The sequence below is a fragment of the Lagenorhynchus albirostris genome, chromosome 8 (genome assembly GCF_949774975.1).
Source record: "Lagenorhynchus albirostris chromosome 8, mLagAlb1.1, whole genome shotgun sequence".
NCBI classification, from domain to species: Eukaryota; Metazoa; Chordata; class Mammalia; order Artiodactyla; family Delphinidae; genus Lagenorhynchus; species Lagenorhynchus albirostris.
This window is the reverse complement of record NC_083102.1, coordinates 89,572,682-89,599,572: the sequence shown is the minus strand read 5'-3', so window position 1 is coordinate 89,599,572 and position 26,891 is coordinate 89,572,682. Positions and strand designations below refer to the sequence as shown.

The 26,891-nt window shown below is 38.7% G+C and overlaps 1 protein-coding gene across 1 annotated transcript in view; it reads right to left on the bottom strand.

Moving 5' to 3' along the window:
* Positions 1–26,891, bottom strand: part of PRKAR2B (protein kinase cAMP-dependent type II regulatory subunit beta) — a 111,221-nt gene that overhangs the window by 73,162 nt on the left and 11,168 nt on the right. The window contains exon 2 of the mRNA XM_060156206.1: positions 7,325–7,360. Within this exon, the coding sequence (XP_060012189.1) occupies positions 7,325–7,360 (36 nt within the window). The remainder of the gene's footprint in view (positions 1–7,324; positions 7,361–26,891) is intronic.

The following is a 26,891-nucleotide window of genomic DNA, read 5'->3' as shown; positions in this document are numbered from 1 at the left end:
AGGCAACTAAGACCAACACACACACACACACACACACACACACACACACACACACACACACACACACACACACACACACACACACACACACACACACACACACACACACACACACACTTTTACTAAGTGGATATGTGAGTAGCAGAGCAAATACTCCAACCCAGGTCTCAATCCAGAGCCTAAACTGCCTCCCCTGATAAGAGAGATGCTAACATTTTGAAGCAATGGTTAAGTTAAACGCAAAAATAACTCCTGGCCTTCAGCCGCTGCTGTCCATGGCCTTGGGCATCTGCTTACCCACGCCACAGGTGACTGATGGCAGAGGTCAAGTGCAGAGCAGCATACTATGAAAAAGGACTTATAATAAAAACAGCCCCTACTAGTGATAAAACACAAATACTCTTATCTTCCTGCTGAAACCCATGTCATAAGCCTTAAAGACCAGCTCAAATGGCACCCTTTCTGTGAGCCCCATGCCGGGGAAGAACTATACATTTTCTGCTTTTCACTTTGTGGCTACTGTGGTATTGAGCACACTCTGAGTCACAGCCAGCTTCCCTGCTAGACTGTGAACTTCCTAAGGGCCCTATCTTACTCTTCTTGCATCCCTAGCATTGTATCTGGCACAAAGTAAAGAATCAGTAAACATCTGCTGAACGGATTAGTAAATGAATTAAAGTAGTATTCTCCTGGAATGCATTATCTAGTGTTGGTGATTACCAAGCCTGAAATGAGCTTCTAATAACAAAATATAAATGTAAATATATTCATACTAGCAAATTGGTTTGAAAGTATGAGAATGACCTCTGGGAAAAAATAACTGGGGGGTTAAAAGCTCTTGTCAAATAACTTTAAAATAAAAACTAATACCAAGGCTACAAAATCTTTCCAAAACAAAACAGAAGGAAGCATATGTTCCCTGAATCAAGGAAGCATATGTTCCCTGAATCAGATTCAAGACAAGATCTGAACTTCTGCTATTTCACTACTTTTCTTGGGGACTTAATCATTTTCTGTCTGGGGTGATTTTACTGAGTTTTTAATGTGCCATTTTACACAGTGGGTGTGTGAGATTCAAAAGTTAATTTCACCTCTGAATTATTCCAAATGCTAGTTTAAGGAAAATTAGAAGATTTTAGATCTGTTAAAAATATACCATAAAATTCAATGCTCATGTTATGGCCAAAAATAGAAGAGTGGCTAATTATCTACATGTGAAAAGAAAATTAGCCAATTCATAATTTGGAGCTCCATTTTCACTTCTATTATAAGAAATAAGGACATATTAGAGCAAGGAGTGCTCAACAGCAGTCCGTGAAAGCAATACATGGCAATCAATGGGGCATCGTGACCAGACAGTGGACATGCCCATACAATGTAAGAACTCATAACAGGTGATAACCGGGAACTGCCCCACTGTTGGGGATAACCGTCAGAGCTCTAAAAAAGCAGATTTCAAAATTTCAGGGAGCCATTTTGTGAAAGACAATGACAGCGGAGTCATGACAATTAAATGCAATATAAAATCCTTGGATGAGCTTGAACGAAAAGAGAGAGAGAGAGAGAGGGAGAGAGGACACAGCAAGACAACTAAGGAACTGGAATCTAGACTATAGATTAGATAACAGCATTGTATCAAAGTTAAATTCCCTGCACATTATATTATTCAGAAAATGTCCTTGTTCTTAGGAGACATGCGTGAGGTATTTAGGATTCCTAAAAGGTTCAGTTAAAAAACTAAAAGTGTGTGTCAGTGCATGTGCAAGGAAGGAAAGAAAAGAGCATACAAATGTGGCAAAATAATAACAGCTGGGAAATCTAGATAAAGGTGTTCATTGAACTATTCCTCAAACTTTCCTATAAGCTTGATTTTTTCAAAATAAAATCCTGAGATTAAAAAAAATTCAGAGAGATGTCTGACCTCCTGAGAAGGCACTGGCTCAAGATTAATGGGTCATTTCAATTTGTTTTTCAATTCAGAGCCAAAACCACAGAGGAAAATCATTATACTCTTTTTTTAAAAAAACTTTAATGTACAAACAACAAAAAGAGGCCCATATTAAAGGATGAACATCAAATAGTGTTATGACTCTTTAAGGCCTTTTTATGACAGACTAAGACACAGAGATGAGCATTTTATTGTTCTGTTTTGTCTTAAACTATGTTCAAGAGAGCTGACCACTAACATTTTTGACAGCCTAGACACTCTGCTTTATAAAAACCATCTAACTTAACCATCATAACAAAAGTGAATACAGCTGCTGTGATCCCAAAATGAAAGAAAATGAAAATAAGGAAGTAACACTCAATGAGGTAAATAACTTACAAGCAAATTTACACAGTAAATGGGTGGTTTGAACTCAGGTCTGTATAACTCTACATCCTAGGGTCTTTCCCGTATAATATACTAGATGAACAACAAAGCAAGAGAATTGTGGTTTGGTTGAAGTTTTACTCTTCAAAGATTTATTCAGCTACTACCTCTACTACTACCAATAATTTTTAATAATAATTACAACAATAAATGGTATGTTTCCCATTTTTCCACCAAAAAGAATAATCTTCCAAAACAGAAAGTCCATAATAAGCTCTAAGAGAAATTAAATGCAAAACTGTCAGTGCTAATTCTATCAAAACTCTAAAATAGATTATGTATATGACTTCTGTGTATTTAAAAAGACATAAGATAAGAAGTGATTACTCAGAGTGTAAATGGATTAAAAAAGAACAAAAGCAGTATTTCTTTTTCTTCTGTTTAACAATAGGATTATGGGGTGCTGTAAAGTTACGGATGATCATACTGCAATATATAAATGTATCAAATCAACATGCTGTATACCTTAAACACACACAATGTTACATGTCAATTATATCTCAATAAAAATATAAGTAAACAAACAAGCAAACAAAGGTTATGGGCTACTGTCAGGAAGATACCAGAGATACATTTACCTGGATTTCAAAAAACATCTGACAAAACGAAGCAACTGACAAAGCATTAACCTCCAAAATTTACAAGCAGCTCATGCTGCTCAATATCAAAAAAACAAACAACCCAATCCAAAAATGGGCAGAAGACTTAAATAGACATTTCTCCAGAGAATATATACAGATTTTCAACAAACACATGAAAGAATGCTCAACATCATTAATCACTAGAGAAATGCAAATCAAAACTACAATGAGATATCACCTCACACCCGTCAGAACGGCCATCATCAAAAAATCTACAAACAATAAATGCTGGAGAAGGTGTGGAGAAAAGGGAACCCTCTTGCACTGTTGGCGGGAATGTAAATTGATACAGCCACTACGGAAAACAGTATGGAGGTTCCTTAAAAAACTACAAATAGAACTACCATACGGCCCAGCAATTCCACTACTGGGTATATACCCTGAGAAAACCATAATTCAAAAAGTGTCATGTACCACAATGTTCATTGTAGCTCTATTTACAATAGCCAGGACACAGAAGCAACCTAAGTGTCCATCGACAGATGAATGGATAAAGAAGATGTGGCACATATATACAATGGAATATTACTCAGCCATAAAAAGAAAGGAAACTGAGTTATGTGTAGTGAGGTGGATGGACCTAGAGTCTGTCATACAGAGTGAAGTAAGTCAGAAAGAGAAAAACAAATACTGTATGCTAACACATATATATGGAATCTAAAAAAAAAAAGGTCATGAAGAACCTAGGGGCAGGATGGGAATAAAGACGCAGATCTACTAGAGAATGAACTTGAGGACACAGGGAGGGGGAAGGGTAAGCTGGGACAAAGTGAGAGAGTGGCATGGACATATATACACTACCAAATGTAAAATAGATAGCTAGTGGGAAGCAGCTGCATAGCACAGGGAGATCAGCTCGGTGCTTTGTGACCACCTAGACGGGAGGGATAGGGAGGGCGGGAGGGAGGGAGACCCAAGAGGGAAGAGATATGGGGATATATGTATACGTATAGCTGATTGACTTTGTTATAAAGCAGAAACTAACACAACATTGTAAAGCAATTATACTCCAATAAAGATGTTAAAAAAAAAATCTGACAGTTTCATCATCATAAGTTTTGTAGAACTTATCCTCTCTACCATATAAAGCAAGACCCTACTGTTCCAAATGCCCACCTGTTTTAATCCATTAATCACACTCCACTACATGCCTTTCATTCCTGAACCAAGTGGAAAACTAACTTATGAAACCCTGAAACCGCTACAAACTCTTAATATTCTAGGAATGAATTTTGTTTGAAAATACTGAGTGAAACTGATTCCTTTTACTTATAGAAATAAAAACCAACAGGTTTGTGGGCAGGCACTGAAAACACATGAGGAGAGTTCAGCAGAAACAGTGTTATTTATAAAAATGATCTGAAATTATGTATTTGTTAAACACATCCTTAATATAAACATTGCCCTCATCCTCATGAACCATAACAAAAGAAAAATGTATAAAAGGGAGAAATGTTTTGTTTGAAGTATTCAGGTTGAAATATTTACTTTTGATAGGTGCGGTATGAATATCAAAAGCCAAAATCTCAAAGATGTAGGAAACTCAGTCAAATCAGGAATATATCATAACACACTATTTTTAAATTTTCATTCAATCAAAAGTGATTGAATACCTAGCACTACACATAGTATATTTATTGTTATAATGTATACATACAGTACTTATTGTTGTAATTATTATTAAAAAATAGACAAGTAAGGGGCTTCCCTGGTGGCACAGCGGTTAAGAATCCACCTGTCAATGCAGGGGACACAGGTTCGATCCCTGGTCCGGGAAGATCCTACATGCCACGAAGCAACTAAGCCCTGCGCAACTGCTGAGCCTGCGCTCTAGAGCCTGCACGCCACAACTACTGAATGCCGGGAACCGAGAGCCCATGCTCCACAACAAGAGAAGCCACAGCAATGAGAAGCCTGCACCGCAGTGAAGAGCCGCCCCCGCTTGCAGCAACTAGAGAAAGCTCACGCGCAACAGGGAAGACCCAACGCAGCCAAAAATAAATAAATAAAATAAATTAAAAAAAAAATACACGAGTAAGAAATAAACTCTTGTATCAAGAAGTAAACTCTTGTATCCTACATATCTGGTTGACTTATTTTTTTCCCCTTAAATTACAGGTATCACATTACAAATTTAAAGTTACAATTTACTTCTGAAAAGAAAAAGTATTTCTGAATTAAAACTTTATCAAAAAAAGATATCCTAAGAAATATTTTTAATTATCAGATACGAATTTCCCTATTTTAAGTAGATGTCTATTTTTATGTTCAGGAAATGCTACTTCCAAAGAAACTGAAGTCTACTACTGCATTGAATTACTTTTCACCACTAGATTAAATTAACAAAGAGAACTGTAGAATTTCCTCCCCAAGATGTCTTAAGACAGTTTCTGCTTTCTTTGTTAAAAAAGTTTTAGACAAAGACCATTGTTCTTCTTATCCAAGGCAGTAAATATAATTTTATTTCCCTTTCCTGAAAGACTGAAAATGTGTATAAAATGCTTACCACAGTGCCTGACCCATCAGGAGTATTCCATAAGTCAATTCTCTTTTCCTTCCAATAATTAATGTCAAAATTCATTCTCATAGTGCTTTCCAGCATGTTATATTATTAGGGTAACAATATTTACACCTTTTAAGGCTTTTACAACATGACTCCTGAACGTGACATCACTTCATTTTTCTTTAAATCGAACTGCTCCCTGTTGTTTTCACTGGCATTTCCTATTGCCTGTCACTTGGAATAAATGCAACATTTGACTTGAACGTGTATTTCTTTGCCGGCATTCTAGCTTGTCTACATTTGCAGCCAATCTTGCTGAGATACACTGGACACAGATTCAACAGTGGTGGTGGCGAGTAAAATAGGGTGTTTCAGAATGAACCTATATACTAGAGCCCCTGATCCTTCAACTGATGCTAAGTATACTGAAAAACAAATATTAATGGAATTTGCCCAGAAATAAATGTCTCATGTCAGTTTGAGGCAGAAAGGGAGACAAATTATTCTAAGAGTCTTAACTATGTTCCTACAGAAAGAATCTTACATCACAGAGACAAGATATCTCACTACTGATTCTGTCTTATTGTTCCTCTCTGTCTCCACCACTGCTCATGAAAGACTACATATTACACCAGAATATGATCACTCTTGATAGCTCTACTCTGGGATAAAGTCTGATTGATGCCTTACTGACATAATCTCTCATTCCATGAAAGGCATTGTAATCTACACTTTGTTTTCAACATTAAAAATAGATATGCCTCAACATTACAAAAAGCTCAGGAGGATAAAGTAGGTACCATCACAATACAGCGTATTATCCTAATCCCTGTCTTTTTCCTTATAGACCTGGTCACCACATAATAAGAGTAAATTATACCAGTAACTGCTGACAAATTAAAAATAAAACTCAATCTTAAAACACATTTAATAATATAGCACAGATGGAAATTAGGTAATTTTATAAAACAAATGACTCATTTGTATTATATAAATGTCAAAGATGATCTGTTTGAAATTATTTCTTGTGTTTTTCAACCAAAAAACTCCAGTTATATATAAAAGAAAGTCATTTTCTCAAACCAAACATGGTAGTACTTCACTTGTCCTCTATCTTTAGAGAAGAAGGTATTTCACAGAAGTGAATTTTCCAAACAATAGTTTATCCATTTCAGCTCCCAAACTCATTTAGGATAGAAGTGCTTTACTTCCCCACCAATGTAATGCAGGTGGTGCCCAGTATAGTGAACCAAATTTAAGCACCTGTCAATGGTTAAGGTCACCCTCACTGTGAATATGCAGAAGGTTACTGTGGTATCTCTAGGACAGCAATAGCCCCTGGGGCAGGAACAAATATAAAGCAATTTGCTCCTATTCTGAATGGGACCCCATGATGACAAGGGCTTATATCGGAGTGTTATGAGTTTTCCTGTCCTTTATTAAAAACTCTCCATCCCTCCCTGTTTCTAGAGTGTCCTTTACCCAACTTCTAAATTTCTTCTTCTAAACTGTGACTGGCAAACCAGATAACCATGTAGATAATAATTTATCAAGAGCAGAAATAAACAAATTGGGGCAAGAGTCTCCATCCATTAGCCTCAGTGCACAGTGTGGTCTTACGTTTAGCCACTCAGTGTGTATTTCCAATTATTTCCTAGTTCTTAATTTTATCAGATGGTTGTGTTTTCTGGGAAAATGCCTGACAAGTAAGTTATTACTCTATAGCAATTATTCTTTTCATACCTTCTTATCCAATCCATTTTAAAAATGTCACCATTAGTGAGCAAAATCCATCATCAGACTTACCTGAGGCACGCCTCGTAAATCGGTTTATTACTGGAGCTGAAAGAGAAAAGCGGAATAATATGATTAGATAAAATTTTAATTTATCCAAAACCCTGAAAACGACCTAAATTGTTAAGTGATCCCATAAATTAAATAGGAGAAAGATATGAATGAATAAATAATGCAAGAAGAAAAACCATTAATATATGAAAATTAAATGTTTAAATTCACTAGTAGCCAAAGAAATATAAATTAAAATCAATATTTCACCTGTTAAATTAGTCCCCCCAACACACTTTAAATGAAAATCCCTAGTTATGTGTGGCTGAAACTACTTAACTGGGACAGTGCCAATCTATATAATATTTTTGTAAACAATTTGGCAATTACATCTAGTGTCATAAAAGGTGTGTCTCCTTTAAGAGAGTAACTCTACTTTTAAGAGATTTATCCTAATGAAGTATTACTAGAGAAGGAAAAAGATACACACACGTCCGTGCGCACACACACACATCTATTCAACAGCATCATTTTTACAGTGAAAATATTTGGAAACAAAACTAAAAATGCTCACATATACTGATATCATTATTAGGTAAAGGATGGTATATTTGTGGTTTTGACAATTTTTGTGCGACCCAAAGGTCTATGATACGCAAATCTATCTGTGGAAGGCTGCAATTTCAGGCTGGTGTATGGGAGTGCATTGCTCAGCTGGTAAGCCCACCCTTGGCCCACGCCCTGCATTCAACTTAGCTCTGTTGTTTCTTCTTGGTTTTGCTTATAGATACCTTACAGTTATCTCAAGACATTAGGTTTTTAAAAACTTTATTTCTTGAGAGAAGCAGGTAAGTTTACAATTCATATTATATACAGAAAGGACATCATGTATTACACTGTATATTTTAGTAGCAGGATGTCATGGGTCTACTATGATACTTTTTAATACTTCAGTACTTTTAAAACAGTAATTATAAAGACTGTTTACACTATGGAAATAGATCAAGTAAAAAAAGAAGACTTAAAATTTTTGTCAGCATTATGGTTATAGAGCACAAAAAATATAGATGCTTCGGAATAAGTACTAGAAGAAAACTGTCAGATGTTTCACACTAATCCTTGCAACATTCTATTAAGTAGCAGCACCGCAACATTACTGATGACAACATTTTACAGTAAGGCTCAGAGATATGGATTAGTTTGCTTTAGATCACATAGTCACCCTGTGGCAGAGCTTGAGAATTCCAACGCAGGCACTTCTAGCACCAAAATGCTGCCCCACCAAGAACAGAAAGCAAAAATACTGACGCCTGAAATCACCACGTAATAGGTAATTATTTCCTTCCATATTGATCTCCATTGTTACTAAGGATTAACTGTGTGAAATCATTCACAAACCCAATTATTAAAACACTATAATGTATAGCAAAATTATATACTCTAAACTGAGCAAGAGAAAATTCCCACTACTTATATACCAAAATAATTCAGCCATATAGCTGCAAAGTCACAAATTACTTATATAAAAACCTTTCATCAGGTAAAGTGTAGTTATATTTTATATATCGCACGCACAAAAAAACTTCCATCAGTTTTCTTGGACACCTTCAACCCCCTTTTGCACAACTCCTTCAGAACCAAGTCTAAAAAAAGCCTCCCCAGCAAGCTACAAGGACAGGGGAAACTTCAACCACAGGAATGCAGAATAGATAGTGCTGGCTGCCCAAGGCAAGATGAAGGTAAAAAGCATATCTCAGCCTTGGGGCAAAAAACAGAGCAGACACTCTCCTCCCCCTCTAGTCTCTCTAGACAATGTAATCACAGCACTGTGAGCTTCTGGTTTGAACTGTTGGGACATCTTTGTTCCCTTGCGGTCCCTTAGGTTTCTGTGCCTTTTTTTTTTGGCCACACTGCACGGTTTGTTGGATCTTAGTTCCCTGACCAGGGATTGAACCCAGCCCTCAGCTGTGAAAGCATGGGAGTCCTAACCACTGGACTGCCGGCGAATTCCTTGTGTCTTTCTGAAGTGTTTAAGGCAGAGATTTTCAACGAAGTGGCATCACCATCTAGGAGGTGTATTCTAAAGTTGTGGGAGCAATTTTTTCAACTGTCACAATAATTCAGAAGACATCCTTGGCATTTGACAGACCACGTACAGGACAATCCTATACAACAGAGAACTGTCATGAATCCCAAAACTCTTGTCCTGCACTACTTTCACATATCCCACTGGACATTCATGTTGGCAAACGAGTCAATTTATAACCAACTGAGCCTAAATTCTAACACTGTTTATACATAAATACGATTATTATATGCAGTTTTAATATACATCAGATTTTCTACAACACAAATACAACATAAATCAATGTTGGGGGGAATTTGGGGGTTTTGGGGGGTATTTTTGTTTTGTTTGGAATTTTACTAATAGATGCTCATCATTTCAAAAAAATCATGTCACTGCTGTATCACTTGTGGTATCTCAATAACCAGTACAATACACCTGATCAGACTACATTTGCAGCTTTCATATTCTTAGTGATTCTACATGTGAGAGAATCTAAGTGCATTATGTCTTCTTGTGTACATGTAAGCACATACCTGCTGAAACACATTTTACTTACTATAAATTAATTGCCTCATTTCTCCTTAATATTTTTGCTAGAAATTATATCAATGTTTAAATTGTGCATAGAGATGTTCTATGACTGTGACTTCCATTTCCCAATAGTAAATGGGGCACAGGACTGGGCAGTTAAGAAGATGGGGGCACCAGGCATGTGGTACCCAGTAGTTAAGGTAAACACTGCGTTTTGACAAAATTACCAAAACTCCAATCCCTCAAAACATATCCCTTCACATCCACTTGCAGGGATGAAACACAAGTGTTTCCTGTACCAACTCTTGGCAAGCTAACAGTAACCTTCACAATTTTTCTAGCCTTTTTAGTTTAGTTACCAAAATGGGGAAGAAGACTGAGATTCAGGGTGGAGACTCTGCTGTAAGTAAAGCAATGTGCAGCTGGGCTTGGGGTGCCTGGTGTTTTCTCTCCCAGGAACCCAAGTACAGGGAAGGGGAGCAGGAGGAAGGTGAAGAGGGACGCACCACCGGGCGCCGACTGGGGTCAGGAGGCGTGGGCTCCACTGCTGGCCCCATCGCCTTTCCGGAAAGCTTGGATGAATCGTATAACTTTGACCTAAATCCTCAATTTAAAAAACACGCAAGGTAAGATCTGCCCTCCGTAATTCAAGGGTGGTTTTATGAAAAAATAAATAAACATCTTTGAAAGTGCCCGTAAACTACAAATTCCTATTCAAATATGAGACTGATGTTTACTATGAGCTAATATTACCAACCTTAACATTACATTTTTTGCATATACAAAGTAAACAGCAGCACAAATTCACAAAAAAGTTAATAGATGATGCTTTAAAATGTGCTAAGTCAAATTAGGTTTCCTCAGACTCTTGGTTTCCACCTTTATATTTTCCTATTCTATAGATATTCTGTAAGTGTATTTATACACACACACACACACACACACACACACACACACACATTAGGAGAATATAGAAGGAAAAATATAGCAAACGTATTATCTGCCTGGAGAAACATATGATTTAAGAATATACTAGGGCTTCCCTGGTGGTGCAGTGGTTGAGAGTCCGCCTGCCGATGCAGGCGACACGGGTTCGTACCCCGGTCCGGGAAGATGCCACATGCCGCGGAGCGGCTGGGCCCGTGAGCCATGGCCGCTGAGCCTGCGCGTCCGGAGCCTGTGCTCTGCAACGGGAGGGGCCGCAGCAGTGAGAGGCCCGCGTACCGCAAAAAAAAAAAAAAAAAAAAAAAAAAGAATATACTAAACGCCCCTAACATTTTAAGGAGATATAACCTAAGATCTTAATGAATCCTAAGGAAAAATACAGAAATGTTTATGTCGGTTTGACTTTCTCCCAAGCGCCATTCCAGCGCAATACGGAGAGTCCTGTGTTCCTATGAATGTCTTTGCGCTTGTCTATCCAGAGATCCCATCAGTTCCCAAACTAGACGGGTCTTAATTCCTCAGCCCCCAGAAGTATAACTGATTCAAGTCTTCTTTAATCCTGGAGTATCCTTACAGGAAAAACTCTCTACTACTTGAGGTGGCTGAATGAGCCTCTCTGTTCCTAGCAGTGAAAACAGCCTCCCACACCTGTGACTGGAGTTTCGCGGAGCCAGCAGGACCTGCTTATCTTCTCACCTCTTTATGCCTGAAGCCCAAGATAAGCCGTGCCTGGTAGATAAGAGGCACTGAGTAAACAGCTGTGGCGTGAATCAATCAACTCTGTGAAGTAAACTGAGCAAGTCTCCTTGTCCCACTTATTCCACTGTTTATTGGATGTGGATGCCGGGCACTGGGAATGTGACAGAGTCCCTGCCTCTGAAGAGCTTGACCAAGTTGGGGGTATTTTCACATACTATGACTGCAAGGGCTTATGCCACACACGCAGCTGCCCTAACAGAAAAATTTAGGTAAAAAGAGAAGTTCCGTAGAAAACTAGAAAACTTAAGAAATTCTATAAAAACAAAAGCAGTCAATTGAAAGCATGAACCAATGAGTTTGGCCTTCAGAAAGGAAAGCCAGGTTGATAGTCATGCAGACAGTTTGCACCTCTGAGCATAATGCTGGGAGAGAAGTTCCAGGTTAAAGAAATAAGAGCGCTGAGTTGTGATTTATGGTCATTAACACACACACACACACACACACACACACACACACACACACACACACACACACACACACACACACACACACACACACACACACACACACACACACACACACACACACAGCCACCCTATCTATATTGGAGCCACACTGGTTAAATGGACTTTTGCAGAAGAGTGTTCATATGCCCTGAAGTGAGATGTACACAGCAATCTTGGAGTCAGCACAATAATTAGCACACCTAGCCTCCTATGAGTCGCCTTTTCTAGCAATAAACACTTTCCAAATCTGCTGTCTAAATAAAAGATTCTAGAAATTATGTCAATTGAAACCATGTTAACTAATTATATTTGATAGAATAAATACTTAGCTCAGAGTAAATTAATTTCTCTTATGCCTGGGCTTCAAAAATTAAAACTGAAATAAGGCTCACCCTTGAACAAAGGAAGAATTAACTTTTTAAAATATCAACAGCAACGAAAGCAAATAAACAAAAACAAAACCTGAAATATTTTGCTAATTAATGTAACAGGCATAATTTTCAAACTTTTTTATACAGGTTTAATTTTTGACATTGAAAAGGACTATATTTTCTGTGTCTTTGTTAAAGCCATATCTGCTCACAGTACTTCTGACTGGACATGATGGGAACTGTTTGAGAGACTGGCATTTGGGGGACCAATTTTCTTCTTCCTTTTTGATTATACAGCATGAGAACAGGCATCAACCTACCCTACACACAGAGCATGGCTACAGGTAGGGCTGAATGAAATGAAACAGACATTCAGCTTTTAAAAAATGCCAGCTTTAAAGACCACTAAAAAGATGCAGTTTTGTTCTTTCTATTCACAAAGCAAACTCCTCAAAATATAACTGATATTCTAAAATACTGAGGTCATAAAATATAACTATTACCACAGGGGGAAAATACACTCCTAGTTACTTTTGCTTACAAAGGAACTTGATTCTCTACTGTTTTTTTTTTTTTAATTTATTAATTTTTTTTTTTTGGCTGTGTTGGGTCTTCGTTGCCGTGCGCGGACTTTCTCTAGTCATGGTGAGCTGGTGCTACTCTTCGTTGTGGTGCACGGGCCTCTCATTGTGGTGGCTTCTCTTGTCGGGGAGCATGGGCTCTAGGGCACGTGGGCTTCAGTAGTTGTGGCATGTGGGCTCAGTAGCTGTGGCTCGCAGGTTCAGTAGTTGTGGCGCACGGGCTTAAGAAGTCCCTTTTTTTTTTTTTTTTTTTTGCGGTATGCGGGCCTCTCACTGTTGTGGTCTCTCCCGTTGCGGAGCACAGGCTCCGGACGCGCAGGCTCAGCGGCCATGGCTCACGGGCCCAGCCGCTCCGCGGCATGTGGGATCCTCCCGGACCAGGGCACAAACCCGTGTCCCCTGCATCGGCAGGCGGACTCTCAACCACTGCGCCACCAGGGAAGCCACCTTTACTTTTTAATTCATGAGGATTCTACCCTCTGAGGAACAGGAAGAAAAATATAGCTTTAGCTAGCAGAGTCCTAAGGTAGCTAAGCATATAAAACCACACACAGAGCTGATGCAATACCAATGTCGAGAAAAGGGCTCCCAAATACTTTTAGGATTTTAAAATGTGAGCTCAGAAGAAAAGCAGGAGATGGGAAAGGTCATTGTCAAAACTACATCAATTCAGGGACTTCCCTGGTGGCACAGTGGTTAAGAATCCACCTGCCAATGCAGGGGACACGGGTTCTAGCCCTGGTCCGGGAAGATCTCACATGCCACGGAGCAACTAAAGCCTGTGCGCCACAACTACTGAGCCTGCACTCTAGAGCCTGCGTTCCACAACTACTGAGCCCGCATGCCTAGAGCCTGTGCTCCGCAACAAGAGAAGCCACAGCAATGAGAAGCCCATGCACCGCAACAAAGAATAGCCCCGCTCGCTGCAACTAGAGAGGGCCTGCGTGCAGCAACGAAGACACAACACAGCCAAAAATTAATTAATTAATTAAAAAAAAATTACATCAATTCAATCTCTGCTTCCACATATGCTAAAACTGTCTCTTCTAAACTTATAGGATCAAGTATGTGCAAGTATGTATTGCAAAGCAGATTTATGGAAACTAATGTTTTGTTTTAAGAGTGAATACTCCAGACTAGACCACTAACAATACTAGGAAAACCAAAAGCTCGGAGAGTTTGAACTGTCACACATCCCTGAAGTCACAGTAAAACAGACCCAGAAAACGGTAATTAAGGAAAATAAAGGGCTCTGAAATGAAGACTGAGAAAACAATCAGGGCAATGTGATTAAGGTTGGCCTAATCATAAAAGTACAGTTTTAGAAAATACCATATTCAAATCCTCCCCCTTGTCTTCACAGAATTAAGATGTTCCTGCTATTCTAGGCTCAGCTCAAATGTCTCCTCCTAAAGAAGCCTTTCTCTAAACATTCTCCAGGTCCTCTCAATCACATCATCCTGCTTCTTTTCTTCCAAGCATTATCAGAAAACATCTAGTACATTATGTTTACTGTGTTTTTTTGTACACTACTGAGAGGGCAGTATCCTTCCTTGGCTGTTTTACTACTGTATCCCCAGTGCCTAGAACACTGCTTGATATAATATGTATTTGATTCAACAAATACTGAATGAAAAGTGCTAATGAAAACTTAGTACAATAAGGGTATTCCCTGATACTTAAAGATTATTTGGACAAGTGTAAGTGATAATTTATATACATATTGTATTTATGAAACCCATAAATTAAAATACATTACCAGCTGAAACGTAAAATAGACTTAAAAACAGTAGACCTTGACTGACTGGCATTTGGCTTTTTGTACAAGCTGCAAAAATAAGTCCCACTTATGCCCCAAAACTACAAAAATGTAACCCAGATGCTAGTTTCCAGCAAAAATAATGAAAAATTTCACAAGATAATCAGTGCAGAAAGCAATGACACTTCTCAATTAAAATGTGGAAAAGAGAATTTCAAAAGCATCCATGTTTCCAACAGTTTTACTTTTAATCAAGGTGAAACTGACATACAATGAAATGCACAACTCGCCGAGTTCTGACACATGCATACACCTATATAACCAACACTCCAATCAAGATATAAAACATTTCCAACACCCTGGAAAGGTTCCACAAGCCCCCTTACCGTCAATTCCCACTATCCCTTAGGAAACTACTGTTAGGATTTCTACCACCATAGCTTAGCTCTGCCGTTCCGTGAATTTCATATAAATGTGAGATTTATTCTCACTGTTGAGAGGATCAATAGTTCTTTTTTATTGCTGAGTAGTATTTCATTGTGTGAATGCACTACAATTTGTTTATTCATTCTCCTGTTGATTTTTTTTTCCAGTTTGGGCTACTGTGAATAAAACTTCTATAAATATTTTTATACAAATCGTTTTGTGAACATATACATTTGCTTTTCTTAAGCAGATGCCTAGAGTGGGAATGCTGGTTCATAGGTGAGTGAATGTTTAACCTTATAAAAACCTGCTGATTTCCTAACGCTTTGTACCATTTCATACTCTCATAGGAAATAAACAAGACTTCCAGCTGCTCTATCTCTTTGCTAACATAAGGTATGTCATTTTAGCCATTCTTGTGTTTAGTGGCAACTCACTGTGGTTTTAATGTTAATTTCCTTAATAACTAAAAATACTGAGCACCCTCCCATGGGCTTATTGGCCATTAAGTCTTTTTTTTTTTAATAAAACAGGTTTATTAATTAAAGGACTTCCCAAGTCTTTAGTACTCCAAATGACATTTGTTTTTTGGGTTTTTTTGTTTTTGTTTTTTTGTGGTACGCGGGTCTCTCACTGTTGTGGCCTCTCCTGTTGTGGAGCACAGGCTCTGGACGCGCAAGCTCAGCGGCCATGGCTCACGGGCCCAGTTGCTCTGCGGCATGCGGGATCTTCCCGGACTGGGGCACGAACCCGTGTCCCCTGCAGGCAGACTCTCAACCACTGCCCCAACAGGGAAGCCCTTTTCGGTTTTTTTTAATAGATCTTTGTTGGAGTATAATTGCTTCACAATACTGTGTTGGTTTCTGTTGCTCAACAAAGCAGATCAGCCATATGCATACACATGTTCCCATATCCCCTCCCTTTTGAGCCTCCCTCCCATCCTCCCTACCCCAGCCCGCTACTATTTTACATTCAGTAGCGTATATATGTCGATGCTACTCTCACTTAACCCCAGCTTCGCCCTCCCAGCCCATGTCCTCAAGTCCATTTTCTATGTCTACTTCTTTATTCCTGCCCTGCAACTAGGTTCATCAGTACCATTTTTTTGTTTTTTTTAAGATTCCATATATATGCGTTAGCATACGGTATTTGTTTTTCTCTTTCTGATTTACTTCACTCTGTATGACAGACTCTAGGTCCATTCACCTCACTACAAATAACTCAATTTCGTTTCTTTTTATGGCTGAGTAATATTCCATTGTGTATATGTGCCACATCTTCTCTATCCATTCATCTGTCGATGGACATTTAGGTTGGTTCCATGTCCTGGTTATCGTAAATAGAGCTGCAATGAACACTGTGGTACATGCCTCTTTTTGAATTATGGTTTACTCAGGGTATATGCCCAGTAGTGGGATTGCTGGGTCATATGGTACTTCTATTTTTAGTTTTTTAAGGAACCTCCATACTGTTCTCCATAGTGGCTGTATCAATTTACATTCCCACCAACAGTGCAGGAGGATTCCCTATTCACCACACCCTTTCCAGAATTTATTGTTTCTAGATTTTTTGATAATGGCCATTCTGACAAGTGTGAGGTGATACCTCACTGTAGTTTTGATTTGCATTTCTCTAATAATCAGTGATGTTGAGCAGCTTTTCATGTGTCTCTTGGCCATCTGTATGTCTTCCTTAGTGAAATGCCTATGTAGGTCTTCTGCCCATTTTTTAACTGGAGTGTTTGCTTTTTTGATATTGAGCTCCATGACCTGTTTGTGTATTTTGGAGATTAATCCTTTGCCTGTTGTTTCATTTGCAAATACTTTCTGCCATTCTGAGGGTTGTCTTTTCGTCTTGTTTATAGTTTCCTTTGCTGTGCAAAAGCTTTTAAGTTTCATTAGGTCCCATTTATTTATTTTTGGTTTTTATTGCCATTACTACAGGAGGTGGATCAAAAAAGATCTTGCTGTGATTTATGTCAAACAGTATTCTTCCTATGATTTCCTCTAAGAGTTTTATAGTGTCCAGTCTTACATTTAGGTCATTAATCCATTTTGAGTTTATTCTTGTGTATGGTGTTAGGGAGTGTTCTAATTTCATTCTTTTATATGTAGCTGTCCAGTTTTCCCAGCACCACTTAGTGAAGAGACTGTCTTTTCTCCATTGTATATCCTTGCCTACTTTGTGATAGATTAGTTGACCATAGGTGTGTGGGTTTCTCTCTGGGCTTTCTATCCTGTTCCATTGATCTGTGTTTCTGTTTTTGTGCCAGTACCATACTGTCTTGATTACTGTAGCTTTGTAGAATAGTCTGAAGTCAGGGAGCCTGATTCCTCCAGCTCCATTTTTCTTTCTCAAGATTGCTTTGGCTATCTGGGGTCTTCTGTGTTTCCATACGAATTGGAAAATTTTTTGTTCTAATTCTGTGAAGAATGCCATTGGTAGTTTGATAGGAATTGTAGTGAATCTGTAGATTGCATTGGGTAGTACAGTCATTTTCACAATATTGATTCTTCCAATCCAAGAACATGGTATATTTCTCCAACTGTTTATGTCATCTTTGATTTCTTTCATCAGTGTTTTATAGTGTTCTGAGCACAAGTCTTTTGCCTCCTTAGGCAGGTTTATTCCTAGGTATTTTATTCTTTTTGTTGCAGTGGTAAATGGGAGTGTTTCCTTAATTTCTCTTTCTGATTTTTCGCTGTTGGTGTATAGGAATGCCAGAGATTTCTGTGCATTAATTTTGTATCCCACAATCTTACCAAATTCATTGATTAGTTCCAGTAGTTTTCTGGTGTCATCTTTAGAATCTTCTACATATAGTATCATGTCATCAGCAAACAGTGGCAGTTTTACTTATTCTTTTCCAATCTGTATTCCTTTTCTTTCTTTTTCTTCTCTGATTGCTGTGGATAGGACTTCCAAAACTATGCTGAATAAGAGTGGCGAGAGTGGACATCCTTGTCTTGTTCCTGATCTTAGTGGAAATGCTTTCAGTTTTTCATCATTGAGTATGATGCTTGCTGTGGGTTTGTCATATATGGCCTCTATAATGTTGAGGTAGGTGCCCTCTATGCCCATTTTCTGGAGAGTTTTTATCATAAATGGATGTTGAATTTTGTCAAAAGCTTTTGCTGCATCTATTGAGATGATCATATAGTTTTTATTCCTTAATTTCTTAATGTGGTGTATCACATTGATTGATTTGCATATATTGAAGAATTCTTGCATCCCTGGGATAAATCCCACTTGATCATAGTGTATGATATTTTTAATGTGCTGTTGCATTCTGTTTGCTAGTATTTTGTTCAGGATTTTTGCATCTATGTTCATCAGTGATATTGGTCTATAATTTTCTTTTTTTGTGATATCTTTTTCTGGTTTTGTTATCAGGGTGATAGTGGCTTCATAGAATGAATTTGGGAGTGTTTCTCCCTCTGCAATTCTTTGGGAGAGTTTGAGAAGGATAGGTGTTAGCTCTTCTCTAAATGTTTGATAGAATTTGCCTGTGAAGCCATCTGGTCCTGGACTTTCCTTTGTTGGAAGATTTTTAATTACAGTTTCAATTTCATTACTTGTGATACGTCTGTTTATATTTTCTAATTCTTCCTGGTTCAGTCTTGGAAAGTTGTACCTACCCAAGAATTTGTACATTTCTTCTTTCTCTAGTTGTTTTAAGTGTAGGGTTAGATTGTTTATTTGAGATTTTTGTTTCTTGAGGTGAGACTGAATTGCTATAAACTTCCCTCTTAGAACTGCTTTTGCCACGTCCCATAGGTTTTGGGTCATCGTGTTTTCATTGTCATTTGTTTCTATGTATTTTTTAATTTCTTCTTTGATTTCTTCAGTGATCTCTTGGTTATTTAGCCTCCATGTATTTGTGTTTTGCACTGTTTAGCCTCCATGTATTTGTGTTTTTTACAGTTTTTTCCCTGTAATTGGTTTCCAATCTCATAGCGCTGTGGTCAGAAAAGATGCTTGATACGATTTCATTTTCTTAAATTTTCCAAGGCTTGATTATCAGTGACCCAAGATGTGATCTATCCTGGAGAATGTTCCATGTGCACTTGAGAAGAAAGTGTATTCTGGCACTTTTGGTTGGAATGTTCTATAAATATCAATTAGATCTATCTGGTCTATTGTGTCATTTAAAGCTTGTGTTTTCTATTTATTTTCTGTTTGGATGATCTGTCCATTGGTGTAAGTGGGGTGTTAAAATCCCCTACTATTATTGTGTTACTGTCCATTTCTCCTTTCATGGTTGTTAGCATTTGCCTTATGTATTCAGGTGCTCCTATGTTGGGTGCATAAACATTTATAATTGTTATACCTTCTTCTTGGATTGATCCTTTGATCATTATGTAGTGTCCCTCCTTATCTCTTGTAACAGTCTTTATTTTAAAGTCTATTTTACCTGATACAAGTATTGCTACTCCAGCTTTCTTTTGATTTCTGTTTGCATGGAATATCTTTTTCCATCACTTCACTTTCAGTCTGTATGTGTCCCTAGGTCTGAAGTGGGTCTCTTGTAGACAGCATATATATGGGTCTTGTTTCTGTATCCATTCAGCCAGTCTGTATCTTTTGGTTGGGACATTTAATCCATTTACATTCAATGTTATTATTGATATGTATGTTCCTATTACCATTTTCTTAATTTCGGGGGGTTTTTTGTGGGTCTTTTTCTTCTCTTGTGTTTCCTGCTTAGATAAGTTTCTTTAGCATTTGTTGTAAAGCTGGTTTGGTGGTGCTGAATTCTCTTAGCTTTTGCTTGTCTGAAAAGCTTTTGACTTCTCCGTCGAATCTGAATGAGATCCTTGCTGGGTAGAGTAATCTTGGTTGTAGGTTTTCCTCTTTCATCACTTTAAGTATATCCTGCCACTCCCTTCTGGCCTGCAGAGTTCCCGCTGAAAAATCAGCTGATAACCTTACGGGGATTCCTTTGTATGTTATTTTTTGTTTCTCCCTTGCTGCTTTTAATATGTTTTGTTTGAATTTAATTTTTGTTAGTTTGATTAATATGTGTCTTGGTGTGTTTTTCCTAGGGTTTATCCTGTATGGGACTCTCTGTGCTTCCTGGACTTGGTTGACTATTTCCTTTCCCATGTTGGGGAAGTTTTCGACTATAATCTCTTCAAATATTTTCTCAGACCCTTTCTTTTTCTCTTTTTCTTCTGGGACCCCTAGAATTCTAATGTTGGTGTGTTTAGTGTTGTCCCAGAGGTCTCTGAGATTGTCTTCAATTCTTTTCATTCTTTTCTCTGCTCCTCAGCAGTTATTTCCACCATTTTGTCTTCTAGCCCACTTAATCGTTCTTCTGCCTCAGTTATTCTGTTATTGATTTTTCCTAGTGTTGTTCATCTGTTTGTTCTTCTAGATCTTTGTTAAACATTTTTTGTATTTTCTCAATCCATGCCTCCATTCTATTTCCACAATTATGGATCATCTTTACTATCATTACTCTGAATTCTTTTTCAGGCAGATTGCCTATTTCCTCTTCATTTATTTGGTCTTGTAGGTTTTTACCTTGCTCCTTCATCTGTGATATATTTTTTTGCTGTGTCTTTTTTTTTTTTTTTTTTTAATGAGTGGGATTGTGTTCTTGTCTTACTGGTTGTTTGGCCTGAGGCTTCTAACAGTAGGGTTTGTAGGCTATTGGGTAGAGCTGGGTCTTGGTGCTGAGATGAGGAACTCCATGAGACCTCACTCAGATGAATATTCCCTGGGGTCTGAGGTTCTCTGTTAGTCCAGTGGTTCAGACTCGGAGCTCCCACCACAGGAGCTTCGGCCTGACCCTGGGCTCGTGAACCAAGATCCTGCAAGCCACCTGGGGCAGCAAAAACAACAAACAAAAAACAACAAACAAAAAAACACACAACAAAGAAAAAAATAAAATTAGACTAGGAAACTAACAGATATGTTAGGAAGAATATAAAAATAAAAATATAGATGAATAAATAACTGGAAGGTACATCAGTACTACAATAGTAAAAAAGAGGAGGAGGGAAAATTTTAAAAAAGGTGGGTGGGGAAGGCCTTGGCTGTGGAGGGCGGGGCCTAAGCAAGGGCGAGGTTTGGTTGGTGGGCGGGGCCAATGCTCAGGACCCACAGGTCTGGAAAAGGCTCTGGGGGCTGTGGGGGGCGGGGCTTAGGCTCAAGGAACAGAAGGGGCCCAGGCATGTCCCCCACCCCTGGTCTCAGAGGGCAGCGGACCTCACCTGGGAGTCCAGCAGGCTTCCTGGGCTCGAGTGGGTGGGGCAAATGCCCTCCTCTCCTCTCCTGCTCCTCCAGTCTGGGAGGGCCCCTCCCACCTGCCTCTCCTGCTCTCCCCTGCCTCCCTCCTGTGCCCCCAAGGACCCACGCAGCCTGGAGGGGACTTGGAGGGCAGGGGATATGCCTCGGAGCTCAGCAGGCTCCCCGGCCCGAGTGGGCCAGGCAAATGCCCTCCACTCCTCTCCCGCTCTTCCTGGAGAGTCCCCCCCACCTGCCTCTCCTCATCTCCCCAGCCGCAGGGGCACCGATCCTGTCTGGCCTCCACTTTTCCTTTCCCCTCAGTCCCCCTACATCCTACCGGTTCACTTTGGGGTTCTTCCTGACTCCTTGGGCATCAGAGTCCCCCACCATGGGCTGGCAGGCGCCCTAGTTGTGGGGAGACACTAACTCCACGTCTTCCCACGTGGCCATCTTCGTTTATGTTTTCTTCATTAAACTGTTTAGGCCTTTTGCTCAGTTGGGTTTTGCTCAGATTGATGGGCTTTTTGTTATTGAGTTTTAACAGTTCTTTTTATATATTCTCAGTAACAACTAATTAGAGTAACAGAAAAATCTCCCAGTTATAATAACAACAAAAACAATATGTTACTTAGAAATTAAACTAAGAAAAGACAAGAAAATCCTTTATGGAGAAAATGATAAAACACTGAAGAAATGAAAGGAAGACCAGATAAATGGAGATATGCAATGTATATGGAATATTTATGTCTCCAAATTTGTTTATGAATTCCAACAAACACCTAATAAAGTTTTTCACATCATTGAAGAAGCTCATCCTAAAAGTTCTGTGGAACAATAAAAGCCCATGAATAGTTAAACAATTCTGAAGAAAAATAAGGTGGATGTACTTACTTACCACATATCAGGACCATATAAAGTCATATTAGGAGAAAGAGAGAGTAATGAAAGAATGGACAAACCAACAGAACAGAATAGACTGTAAGTACCTTCACATAAAAATGAAAAATTGATGTTTAAAAATCAGTGGGGGAAAAAAGTCAATAAATGATGCATATTTTTAAAAAATGAAATGAGATTCTCATCTCATGCCAGGCACAAAAATAAATTATAGATGGATTAAAACCTTAAGTGTGAAACTCAAGACTTTTTCATTTTTACAAGAAAATGAAGAGCTTATCTTTTTAATTCGAGGTAGAGATAGATTCCTTAAGGCACAAAAAAGTATAAGTATAAAGGAAGGGATTAATGTTAGGCTACAATAAAATCAGGAAATTCTGTTCTTGAGTTAAATGGTATGAACATGAATGAAAAGAGTGAAATAGGTGAGGGAAATTAAGAGGTACAAGCTTCCAGTTACAGAACATGGGGATGAAATGTACAGCATGGGGAATATAGTCAGTAAAAATGTAATATCTTTGTATGGCAAGGGATGGTAACTAGACTTATCATGGTAATCATTCTGCAGTGTATACAAATACTGAATCACTATGTTGTGCACCAGGAACTAACATAGTGTTGTAGGTCCATTATATTTCAACAAACAAATAAATAAACTCATAGAAAAAGAGATCAGATTTGTGGTTACCAGAGGCAAGGGTTGAGGGGATGGGCAACTGGATGAAGATGGTCAAATGGTATAAATTTCCAGTTATAGGATAAATAATGTAATGTAAAATGTGATTAATATAATCAACACTGCTGTGTGCTACGTATGTAAGCTGTTAAGAGAGTAAATCCTAAGAGTTCTCATCACAAGGAAAAAATACATTTTTCTTTTTCTTTTACATCTATATGAGATGATGGATGTTCACTAAACCTATTGCGGTCATCATTTCATGATGTACTTAAGTCAGATCATTATGCTGTACACCTTAAACTTGTACAGTGCTGTATGTCAATTACATCTCAATAACACTGGAAGAGAAAACAAAGGAAATTCTGTTCAACCTACATAAACAAAATGAAAAGACAAGCCCAAAACTGGGAGAAAATTTTTTTCAATGCATGTTACCAACAAAGGATTAGTAACCAGAATGTGGAAGGAAGGAAGGAAGGAAGGAAGGAAGGAAGGAAGGAAGGGAAGGAGGGAGGCAGGGAGACAGGATGGAAGGGAGAGAGGGGAAAGGAGAGGAGAGGAGAGGAGACACTCCTACAAATCAGTAAGAACAACACAGACAGGAAAAATGATAAGAAAAAAACTTTTTTCACAGAAGATGAACTAGAGATATGATCAATGAAGATAAAAAAGATGGTCAAGATCACTAGCAAGCAGGGAAAAGCATATTCAATTTACAATGAGATTCCAATTTAACATCTGTCTCATTGGCAAAGATGGTTAAGATCTGACAATATCAAATGGTCACTTGAATGTGGAGACCCAAGAACTCTTATACTACTGCTGAGAGTATAAACTCGTATAACAGCTTTGCAAATATGGCAATATGACGTGCAGTGAAAGCTGGGCATTCCCTACAACCAGCCTTTCTACGCTTAGGTATATACCCTAGAACTGCAGTCCTCAAACTTTGTGGTCTCAAAACCTCTTTACACTCTTAAAAATTATTTGCTTAGGGCTTCCCTGGTAGCGCAGTGGCTGAGAGTCCGCCTCCCGATGCAGGGAACGCGGGTTCGTGCCCCGGTCCGGGAAGATCCCACATGCTGCGGAGCGGCTGGGCCCGTGGGCCATGGCCGCTGAGCCTGCGCATCCGGAGCATGTGCTCCGCAACGGGGAGAGGCCACAACAGTGGGAGGCCCGCGTACCGCAAAAGAAAAAAAAAAAAAAAAAACAAGCTGAAGGATGATAACTTACATAAATGAAACTTTCGTAAGTGGCACAATTTATATGAACTTTGAATACATGCAAAATATCATTATTTCTAATCTATGAATAAATGCCTTTGTAGTAAGAATACAAAAACATACATAGGAAATATAAACACCAAATTCATCATAGTGCTGGTTATCTATGGAGAAGGAAGTTAAGAGAACGGGATAAGAGAGGGGTATCCAAGGAGACTCCTACTGTACATGTGGTATTTTCTTCAAAGTAAAAAAACTGAAGCGTTAAAATCTGTTAGAGACAGGGGATGGCTCATGTGAGTGTTCCTTATTTAGTGTCTGTTCATTTCTGTATATTGGAAATATTTCATAATTTTTAAAAAAGAGAAGAGGGAGGGAGGGAGGGAGGGAGGGAGAGGGAAGAAGAGGGAGAGAGGGAAAGAGAGAAAATTTCTGCTCTGCTTGGTTTCGGAGATAAAAAATCTCTCAGTATACTCAATACTATCAGCCCAACCAGATTAATTCACACTGTTTTTTTTTTTTTTTACTTTATTATCTTTGACATATAAAAATTACATATATTTAAGGTGTACAACTTGATGTTTTGATATATGTATACACTGTGAAAAGATCGTCCCAATCAAGCTAAATAATTTAACCGTCACCTCTACAGTCACCACTCTGTGTGTGTGTGTGTGTGTGTGTGTGTGTGTTAAGATTTAACTTAAGATCTATCCTCTCAGCAAATTTCAAGTATACAATACAGTATTGGTAACTGTCACCACGCTATATACATTAGATCCCAGAACTCATTCATCTTGCATAACTGAAGTCTTGTACACTTTTAATGCTAAATGTGCTCCTAAAATATATTTCACTAAATATCCTTTCTGCAAATGCATTTTTCTTAAAATCTGAACACTAAAATACCTTCTGAATTCTTTTTAAGAAATTATAAGGAAATTATTTTAAGGTATTATGAGGAATCAAAGATCATAATATTGCTTAGTTGGTAAACTGTTGTTAATGACAGTAAAATAAGATATCAAGGACTTCCCTGGTGGCACAGTGGTTAAGAGTCTGCCTGCCATTGCAGGGGACATGTGGTCGAGCCCTGGTCCGGGAAGATCCCACACGCCACAGAACAACTACGCCCGTGCGTCACAACTACTGAGCCTGCGCTCTACAGCCCATGAGCCACAACTACGGAAGCCCACACACCTAGAGCCCGTGGTCCACAACAAGAAGCCACCACAATGAGAAACCAGTGTGCTGCAACTAGAGAAAGCCCATGCACAGCAACAAAAAGACCCAATGCAGCCAAAAATAAAATTAAAAAAAAAAAACAACTAACGTTAAAAAATCAATGACAGGGCTTCCCTTGGTGGCACAGTGGTTAAGAATCTGCCTGCTAATGCAGGGGACACGGATTTGAGCCCTGGTCTGGGAAGATCCCACATGCCGCGGAGCAGCTAAGCCTGTGCGCCACAACTACTGAGCCTGCGCGTCTGGAGCCTGTGCTCCGCAACAAGAGAGGCCGTGATAGTGAGAGGCCCATGCACCACGATGAAGAGTGGCCCCCACTTGCCACAACTAGAGAAAGCCCTCGCACAGAAACAAAGACCCAACACAGCCAAAAATAAATAAATAAACAAATGTGGGGTTTAAAAAATCAATGACACCTTAAAAAAAAAAATCAAAGACCCGTGAATAACTCTGTGTAAAAGCAAAGATATCCAAAAGAACTGTCTTTTTTTTTTTTGAAATCTATTAAGATAGCAATTTGTAGTGGAGCAAGTACAGAATGATAGGTTTTCAGAATAAAACCACATTCTAATGTAAAACTTAGGTATAAAAGTTTCTCCCGGGCTTCCCTGGTGGCGCAGTGGTTGAGAGTCCGCCTGCTGATGCAGGGGACACAGGTTCGTGCCCCGGTCCGGGAAGATCCCACATGCCGCGGAGCGGCTGGGCCCGTGAGCCATGGCCGCTGAGCCTGCACGTCCAGAGCCTGTGTTCCGCAACGGGAGAGGCCACAACAGTGAGGGGCCCGCGTACCGCCAAAAAAAAAAAAAAAAAGAAAAGTTTCTCCCACCATGAGCTTACTTTCATAAATATTATGATATGAGGAAATGGCAACAAGCTGTCAAGTTAATACAACCAATTTTTTCCAATTAATTTATATTTCAGGCACATATTCATGTTTTTTACTATAAGCATCTGCCTCATTTAAATTAAGTAACTATTTTCAATATCCCTACTTACTCTTTCCCAAGTTTGTTTTAAAATAACTTATTAAAACTTGAATAAAACCATAAACTTGGAGATTCTGCACACACAAATTTATTTATTCTACCAGTTAAACACTGATTCTCAAGGGAGAAGATGGTGTGCAAACAAAGCAAAGCTTTATCCCGTTGCTTTTTTTTAACCTTATTTTTTTTAAGTCAGACTATTTTCCTTGCATTTCAAAGGAATTAAAGGAGGACTTGAGACTTAAAAGAGCAGGGTTTTTTTTAAACGTCTGAAACACTTAGCTGAAAGATCTGAAGACTTTACTTTTATATTTTTCATTAATAACATTTTCTTTAAGGACTATTATCACACTGCCTTGAAAACAATCTCTAGTTTCTTACATTTCAAATCAAACTTCATTTTAAAAAGCCATCAGGTTCTAACTTCTAAAACCTGCC